Here is a 9,622-nt window from a genome sequence, read left to right as displayed (position 1 = left end):
TTTTCGTTTAGAAGCCATCTGGACTGCAACTATGGTACAAAATGACCCATTAGGCCTATTCAAGTTCATTGTTCACGGAGGGGTTATCAATCATATCCACAAGACGAACGTATAATCCACAATATGGGAATTAAACCCCACACCTTTCTCGCACGAGGGGAGATACACCTACCACTCAAGGTAAGAACGGTAACCGATGGGTGATTTAATGAACTTTTAGGTGGTATTTAATTTCATGCAGTTTTATCTTTTTTTTCTCTCTTTTGTTGATGTCAAGAAGTATATGGAGACATGATTTTGATATATAAAAAATTCTTTTTTTTTTTTAAAGTTCCTCTTCACTTTTCTAACAAAATTAAAAGAAGAATGTAAATCTTGGTGTGAAAAGGATGCATAAAAAGGCTGCAAATTGATCAGAAAAGATGAAAAGAAAGAGACAAGGGGCAACAGCTAGTGGCTCAAAGTGGGATATGAGTTTCACAAAGCTAGCTTTGCTCATAATGGGTGTGTCTTCCAGTGTTGCCTTGTTCAGTTGTTCGGATCTGTTTTGCAACTATGCATTGACCAAGAGCGGATCTATCAGGCCTTATAATTGGAGAACTTTGACAAGTTTGGATCACCTTCATATGCTTGTATCTAGTGATGGAATCTGTGTTGAGGGGTTTTGCATTTACCAAAAAAATTATATTTTTTCTGAACCAGACCATTCATATAGTGGTGTAAGAGAAATCTGGCTAAGTGCTTCAATGTTTTTGCCTTCTCACATGATGTTCTTTTCCATTGATGCAATGTGGGAACACAGTCTCACTCTTTGGCACTTATATCATCTGATTTTTTTCTTCTTTTATTTAACAACTCATTCATTAAGGTTACTATTTCTGTTGTCTCCACAAGAGTGTTAATTCCAGCTATGTTGAAAAAAATGTTGAATTGTCGAAACTACCAAGTTCATTTGAGAATTTTCCACAAGAAGCCCTAATGTCATTTAATTATTCTTGATTTGAGTTTTTTTTAATCTGCCTCTTAGTTCTTGGCTTTTTAATCCCATGAAATTGCTTAAATTATGAGCCACTGTACATCTAAATTCAGCATTTGGAAAAAAAAATACAAACCTGAATCAATTAGCTATCTCCAAATGCAGTATTAAGTCATATTCCACACTTTCTTGTTAGCATACAATTTGTAATCTCATTGCCAATGAGCTAAATGGTGATGAAATTTCTTCTAGGTTGCACCAGAGAGTACATGAACTAGAGGATGAGCTTCATGAGTCGAGGGAGAAACTCAAGGTACAAGAAGAGAAAAGCTACCATGACCACTGCAGTTCTAAGATCTTATCTCTAGAGGAACAGATTTCAACTGCAAATGAGAAATTCTAAAATGCAGAAACAGAGATTGCGGACCTCAAAGAGAAACTTGAGGGCACTAATGCTTCTTCAGGAACTAAGGCTACAGAGCTCAATTTGGAAAAGAAGAAGGTTTTTGACTTGGAGGAACACTGTGTCATGTTGCAGAATAAAGTATTCGATCTTGCGAAAGAAACTGAGGATCTAAAGGGAGCAGCAGAAATTGCTGCTATGCAGTATGAGGTTGAGCTATTAAATCATGCATTCAAGATTGAAGAATGTAAACGAGAACTAATCAATGCAAGAGAAAAGTTTGATCAGGAGAAGTCCAGCCTTGAAGCTGGAATTTTAGATCTTGAAGGTGTCAACTTGGAACTAAAAGAAGAAGCAGAAAAGAAGTTGCAGGAGAAGTTAATACTTGAGGCCCATATTTGCTGAGCAGGAAAATGTGATTCAGGAACCGAAAGCCTCCACTACAAGTTCTGTCGACAAAATCTCGAGGGAGAAATCATCACTTAAAGCAGAAGTCCTTCCTCTATCTCAGTCCAATGCTTTCCTCGAGGCCAAGGTTGTCATCCTGAATCATCAGATGAGGCAGCTCGAGGCTGACAAAACTCAAGAATGTGATGAGAAAGATAGGCATATTCTATTCTTTTGAAGCTAAAGATGACTTGCTGACAACTGAGAAGGGCGGGCTTGCTTCTCAGGTGGATTCTCTTACCGATGATGACAAACGTCACGACGACCGGATCTTGCAGTTGGATCAGTACCTGCATCAGTTGCATTTAGGACACGCGAAGCTCATCATGGAGATCGAGGACACGAGAAGGGCAAGTTCAGATCTGAAGTCTAGAATGAAAGAGCTTGAAGAGAGTCGGACAGGCAGAAGGCTGCCGTATCTGATGGTGCCGAGGGGAAGAGGGAGGTCTCTGCTTCTCACTGGAGCACTACCGTCATGGGTATCATCAACTCCGGCAGTTGCTGCAGGGGCAAAAACGATCCGCCATAGTGGTAAATTGAATTCGTCTCCTACTAATACATCTTGATGGTACTTATAATATACCCGTTCTTGATGTATTGCATTCTCACCAGTATAATTCCTTATATTAATTTGTCTCATTTTATGATGTCCCAGTGAACTGGAGATATTAAATGTGAGAGAAATCTGTACATCAGTTTCAGGCCCTAATGACAATAGGAATCTGGCATGATCCAAAGCTGAAGTTGATACAGGTAGTGTCCCTCCTCCCTCCTCTTTTTCCATTATGTTGGTTATTGATTTTGATCTTTAGTCTCTTATCCTGCCCTCCATTTTCCACAAAAAGAAGCATTTCATATGTTGATTTTGTGGAAATGAACAAAGGTAAGATGCTAATAGCTTTTTGTGTCAACGAATCTTAGAGGACATCTGCCAAATCAGAGAATGAATCCTCACATTCGTTCCTCTTTCTCTGCCTTTGATGTGATCAAACCCATTTTCCAAAATTGTACCACCCATCAAGCTCTTCATTGACCTATCAAACTGTTTGATGGTATGTTTGTCCAAACCCTCATAAGGATCACATCTCATTGTTTACAGAGACGTGCTACACCCACCATCTCTCATGAATCAACTTAACTTCTCGTTAAGATGTGGTTGGTTATATGGTTAGTATTTTAGAGATATTGGGAAAATGACCCTTCTCTTTAGTTGCCTTTCTTTACCTCCTCTGGCAATATTCATGTCTAGATTATTCACCCAAATTATCCTAATTCATCCCTTCACTCAGGCTAACCACTTTCTCACATGTAGATTTGACTAACAAGTATCTTAATCCAGCTGAAGTAGGAAATGATTTCAAGCTCCGTCACTCTTACTCCAATCTTAAATCAGATTAATAGGTATCTTAATCCGAAACGCCTATAAAGTCATCCTTGACTTTGTCTTCGTTGCTTATAGAAATCCAACCGGTTGTCTTCAATAAACCTCATTAGTTGGGTAGTCTATAGTAGTATACTTGTCTAATTGACCTTGTAAAGATGACTTGGTACTTATCTCCTCTTAGTCGATCGATTGTTAAATGTACACTTAATTAGATAAGTTGACCATAAAAAGTTGACTTTTTATAATATGGTTCCGAACTCACTATAAAAGGAGAGTGAAGCTCAAGGATTTTAAACACAACTAATCCTAGTAAACAGATGGCAACAAGTCAAGTAGTGATCGGTGTCTCCACTCTCCCACCAAGTGAAAACCGAGTAAGTCTTTATGCATTCAGTAGAGTTTATAAATATACCAAGTATTTGTTTGAGAAGTTCAATTCTCGATCAAAAGGTTGATCTTTGAAGAACAAGAAATGTCTCTTTTACGTCTTTAATGCTAAAAGTCTATGATATCTACCAACGTAGCTTATGAACCCCTCTTTTAGATAATTGCTTAAGATATATTTTGGAATAGTATATAGTTTTGTAGTAGAGAAAAATCTAAAAAAAATATAAATACTCTTGTGATTTTTTTGTTGATATCAATAATGATCCTAAATAATTGAGTCTTTACGGTTTTATTATTATTATTATTATTTTTTATAGTTTTGTGATATCCTATTTCTCGATTAAACATAAGTAGATGTAATTTTTCTAATAATTACACATTTTTTTCTTTATGATTGAAATATATTTTTGAAAAATGTTTTTAAAATAATTTTTTTTTGTTAGTAGCTGAAAAGAATATCGATTTATTCCACGAATATGTTGGAAATATATTAAAAAATCCATTAGTACAATTTAATATATATTAAATCTGAATATTAGAATAGTTGACATAATCTTTGTTTCATATCAACTAATCTCAATCTTTACTTGAAGCCTTTCTTCTTTAACAGCAAGTCGATTAGTTAGTTTAGTATTAGCTTTTTTTTCCTTCAAGAAAATGATAAGGAAGAAGAACAAAAGAAAACAACAAGGCTGAAGCATTTGCAGGACGGATATTATACGGAAGCTGCGACTGGCGTCGTCAGTCAAGCGCAGTCGCCGCCGCCGCGGGCGGTCGAGAGCGACGAGGAGCAGCGGGAGTGGATGAAGAAGACTCGGGGGTGGCTGATGGTGGTGTCGACGCTGGTGGGCTCGGCGGCGTTCCTGGGCGGGATCGGCCGGTTGCGGTCGGAGAAGCTGCAGGACATGCAGCACACGCGAGTGGGCATAGCGTACCTGGTCGCCATCAGCCTCGCCTTCGGCTTCTCCATGGGCACCATCATCATACTGCTGCTGAAGGCGGCGCCCAACACGTTGGAGATCAAGGCCTTGTTGCGGATCCTGCGAGCCTTCATCATCCTCGCCATGTGCGCGCTAGGGTTAGCCTTCTCTCTGGCCTCCTACGGGAAGCTACTGTGGGCGTTCTCCTTCTTCGCTGCCCTCCTCGTCTTCTTCCTCGTGGTTGGCACGCTGACCTGGTGCAGCAACAGGGAGTTCAAGCTGCTTCGTCGTCTCTTCACCTGGAGCGCGACGCGACACCACGTCGAGCCGAGTGAGCAAGCAAATGGGCAGCAGTACATGGGGAGTTCACCAGGAAACATGGGGTTCTCTCATGCTTAGCTTCCTTCTCTTTCATGGCTGCGGCAGAGCCGCCATTTGACTCTCTGGGGAGTGTAATAACTTGTTTGGAATCGTCCACACGTTCTCTGAAAACTCCCGTGGGTTTACTTCTTTGTTGAGTGATTCTATCGGTCTTCACGAACGGCATATCCAGTACATGATGCTCATCCATCATGTTACGTCAGGTGATCTCGACCATCACTAATTTAATCATGTTACGTCAGGTGATCTTGACCATCACTAATTTAATTATAAGCATCATTTTATTAGCTAGTTTTACCTAAAATATATAATGCTCTTGGTGTTCGTTCAAAAAGAATTAGTCCAGGTAAAACGGACCTACAAAAGATAGGTTAGTATTTAAATCGGAATCTATATATATTTATTTTTATAAATATTTGATAGACAATATAAATTATAAATATGAATTTCGTAATCTTTGAAAGATCACAAGACAAATTATTTAAGGTGATCCGTTGTAATCTAAGATTTCCATAACTGTCTAGGTGATATTATTATGGAACAAGATAGCGAACGGACTCTAAACACTACCCTAAAGTCTTATCCAATTATGTGTCACTTGGGTAGCCCCTAGATATTGTTCTAACTTACACTCCGCACCACTTTATATTTACTGGAGTACTTAGTTTTACCTATTCTTTTAAGGATTGAGAAGACAAAGGTTCGTTCACTTCGTGCACCTCCTCAAAGATTATATATCATACATCAAGTCAGTTATTAGTCTTTGCTTACTCTTTGCTCACACTTACGAAGAATCTAAAATCACTCCTTGCGTTCAGTTAGTTATCGTAATTCACCTTCTCATTGTCATCAAGCTTTTGGAATATAAGAAGTTTTGCTTGAAAAGAATAAAATTTCACCCTGATTTGGAGCAAGCCTCTAATAGTTTTGGTTATTATTGGGATTATACCATCTTCTTCATCATTTCTATTGTCTACTCCTCTAAGTAGAAAAGGTATAAACATTAAGTACTACCTACTTCATTCCTTAATCGAGTACTCCTACATCGACCTGAAATCCCTCCACTTTCGATTATTTTGATGAGAAGTCTATTAACACTAGTTTTACAAAGTTTCCTGGCCTTTGCGGTACCATAGCGCTACCATGCCCATGGCCCTACTATCCATCACTTTATATTTGTGTCCCTTTCTTCGCAATCGGTAGATCTACCTCTACGATACTCCTCCGAGTCCACTTCTATTCTAACTGATGCTTAGCTTTATGTAGCTAAGTCCCTCTAGACCTGTAATTGCTTCTCGCCCCTTTCAATCACTGCTTCAAGGCTTTTGTGTTTTATGAGTAGTTACACTTGGTCGATGGAAAGACATATTACAACTCCTATATATGGCCTCCGCTATCATGTTGCAAGGCTCATACTGATTTTGTTCTACTTTGCTTTCTTGGTAGCAATATTCGCTTACCCAACCTTATCCTATGATAAACTCCCTTAAGTGAATATGAGCTCAAGAGCAATTCAACTCTCCTGCTGCTTTAATCATACATCTGTATGATCAATTTACCCCATGGGACTCATTAGTACTTGCACCCGAAATTCACTGAAGTAGAGCTCCTAGTAGCTCCCAATCATATGTTCATATGATCAAGTCTCTTATCGGACTTATCAAATATGTGTCGTATTGCCTCGAACTTTTCTACCATGATCCGCTATACTTTATCGCCTCTTGGTGACATTTTTATTGTATTCTAATTCTTGTGAGATGAACTCGAACTGCGATCTCTCCATATGTGGCATCTACCACCTTCAATTATGTTCACTCTTTTGACAATCGACATTCGTCCACCGGTTTAGGGTTACACTCGAATAAACTATAACTCTAGAATAGGTCATCACATAGCAACTCTTAAAGTTTACTGAATTCATTGAAATTAGTACGTCATTATTTAGATCCTATGTCTCTACCCCTCATCATAATCTTCGTTATGTACCGCTTCTTTCGCAACAACTCGAATAGCAGCACTATGACATATTCTTCGAGAGTACCCATTTTCGCATCCTCTTGCCCTATGCCAAGATTTTTGGAACATAACTTTGTCTCTGCAAGTTGAGTCTCCTTAGTTCCTCTTTCAAATGCTTTGTTGAAATAAGGTATATGTGCTTCAAAGCTCTCTTTAATTTTAGCACCATGTAGGTTGAGTCATCTCTATCAGAACGAGAGACCCATGTAATGACATAATCTTGCTTTTGTTTCGGTAAGAGTTTATGTCTTTAACCTCTATCCTTGAAAATCTTCATGTCTCCCATATATGTTCCATCTTCTATATTGACTCTCTTTATATGACTTGAGCACTTACTAAGTTATACTCAAGTTATTCTGCTCCTCGATTTACGATATATTAATGGTGGCCCTCACACCCATCATTTCATGAGTTAGACCTCCATTAAGTTTGATCTCTATATCGGCTCCAAGTGTGCCTTCATTTGGTGTTGCCTTGGATCGCTCCCCCGCTTGATCTCGCAATGAGTCTACCAACGTATTACCTCATTGGAGATCATGTAACAACTCATCGCCACTCACTCGGCCCTTAAAGCTTTGTGGAGTTATTGTCTTGGGGTAACCCTCATCAACATATGCACTTCGTTGTATATGATTCTCCCTCTAGAGAACTGAAACTTATCTCTCCTGGATATCTATCTCATTAAGGCAACTTTTTTCTTCGCATCCTTATCTTTAGAAGTTTCAGAAACCACCATCCCCTTAAACTACTTTGTTTTGTTGAACAAATTATGCACTATTTCGCTCTCGCAAACGCACTTGTTGGATTATGACTCTTTGCCAATATAACCTCTCATTGCACCCCTTAAGGCTTTGCAATATGCTAAATTTACTACATACTTTAGCCTACTATGGATGTATCATTCCTAAGCCCAAGAAAAATTTTTAATGCTCCATGATGTTGATTGCCTTGGGATAGTCACGGACAATCCATTGTATACATACAAGCCTTTACATAAGTATCAAATTCTTTAAATTAGTAATTCTCTTTAACTCTTTCGGTCGTTGAGCAACCCATCCCACCTTGCATAATTTCATTCTTGACCAAGTGCTCCACTTGCTATGAGTTACAATCAAGTTTGGTTGTAGTAGCTCGATTTAGATATCTTAATCTTTATGCGCTATATGTTCTTCATAGCTTGCTTGCCCTCGTGGTACCTCTCGCACGAAAGGTTGGTCATTCCTCTTAATGTCAATCTCGGATGTCCGCTCCTTTAAGCAACTTTGTTCCCTACATCGTAACGCTCATTTTTCCCAAATAGTCACGTATTTTGACTACCCTCAACGCAGCATCACTAAATCCCTCATGTTTGCATGTCAAGTGTTTTTAAGTATGCTTTTTCCACTATGATACCTTCTGTAATGAACTTAGCTGACTTTGTCTAAGTTGTACAACACCCTTACGTGTCTATCTATAAAGAGTCAACCTCCTCAAAACCTCTCATGGTCCTTTTAAGGATATATAAAAAAGATGATAGGTTAAAGAAAACGTTTAACTCAAGATCCACAAGCAAATCATTCATAAGCTCTAAACAATCGCATGATAAAGGATCTAAGATAGTTTGCCATAGCCAAAAGTGACCACATGACATTGCTATGAAACAAGACAGTAAACCAACCCTAGACACTACCCCAAAAGCTTATCCTCATGTGTCACCCATGTAGCTCTTGGGTGCTATACTGGCTGACACTCTGCACCACTTTGTAGAGTTAGAAAATTCCTAAAATTACTACTTGGATGATCTATTTCTGGATAGTTGTATCTCTACACAATAACCGCATATAATCTACTTTTACATGGAAGGATAAAAAAAAGGATCAAAATGAGATTGTCAAACCTATTGCAAGCTTTCTACACGCTGTTTGAATAAAATTGAAAGACACAAACATACACGAGCATTATGTAAAATATTCTATTCGTAACTTTGTCTATGACAATCCGACCTTCAATGGTATTATAAAATTATGCATCTAATGCAGGGGATGAATGGTAACAACTCGTTAAGTCTAACTTTGGAATCATAACGATCCCCTTGTCAACACTACAACACTGTTAATTTTATAGATTCGTACCCCACATAATGCGTTGGTTGAAAAGCGTCGAAGTGTTAACCAAGTGAAGCTAATGCGTTAGACAAGTATCGGTCAGGTGGACACCAGACCGAGCTTATCACTGCTCGACCTGATCGTATATGTCGAATCACTAATTATGTACATGCGTCGTTGCATTGAAAGCGAGACACTAATTACTTCTCCACTCCTTTTCGTGGAAGTCTTCCAATTTCGAAAGATAATTCTCCCACCCAAATGGTATCAAACTTATGATGTTGTCTTACAACTCTTGTGATGCTATCTTACAACACTCCTTATGTTGAATTCGTGATGTAATATTTCCTCTTTGTCAGGAGAGGCTGCAAAATCCAAAAGGCTCTCAGTTCCAGTAAGGTCGGGAAGAGGCAATTCTCTTGCAGAGAGAGACCGTGCATTGCAAGCATTACAACTCATTGATGTCCACCAAGGCCAAGTGAAGAATGTTGGCGTTAAACCTAATAAGGATTGCACCAACCTCCCTCCATCACTGCCCAGTCAGTCAACGACGAAGGAATGACGAACTCTCCCCTTCGTAGCGCCGAGAGGAACGAGCTCCCTTATCTTCCTCGAGGAAGAGTG

At 38.9% G+C, this 9,622-nt stretch overlaps 1 protein-coding gene across 1 annotated transcript; it reads left to right on the top strand.

Annotated features, from left to right (window-relative positions):
- Nucleotides 1-3,527: 3,527 nt before the first annotated feature.
- On the top strand, nt 3,528-4,986 carry LOC135589143 (uncharacterized). The gene is made up of 2 exons (XM_065081444.1): nt 3,528-3,584; nt 4,305-4,986. The coding sequence occupies exons 1-2, from the start codon at nt 3,528-3,530 to the stop codon at nt 4,914-4,916; spliced, it is 669 nt and encodes a 222-aa protein (XP_064937516.1). The 3' UTR covers nt 4,917-4,986.
- The last annotated feature ends 4,636 nt before the right edge of the window (nt 4,987-9,622 follow it).

Source organism: Musa acuminata, chromosome BXJ1-8, assembly GCF_036884655.1.
Source record: "Musa acuminata AAA Group cultivar baxijiao chromosome BXJ1-8, Cavendish_Baxijiao_AAA, whole genome shotgun sequence".
Taxonomy (NCBI): Eukaryota; Viridiplantae; Streptophyta; class Magnoliopsida; order Zingiberales; family Musaceae; genus Musa; species Musa acuminata.
Note: the sequence above shows the minus strand (reverse complement) of the source record. Positions and strands in the feature narration are given on the sequence as shown.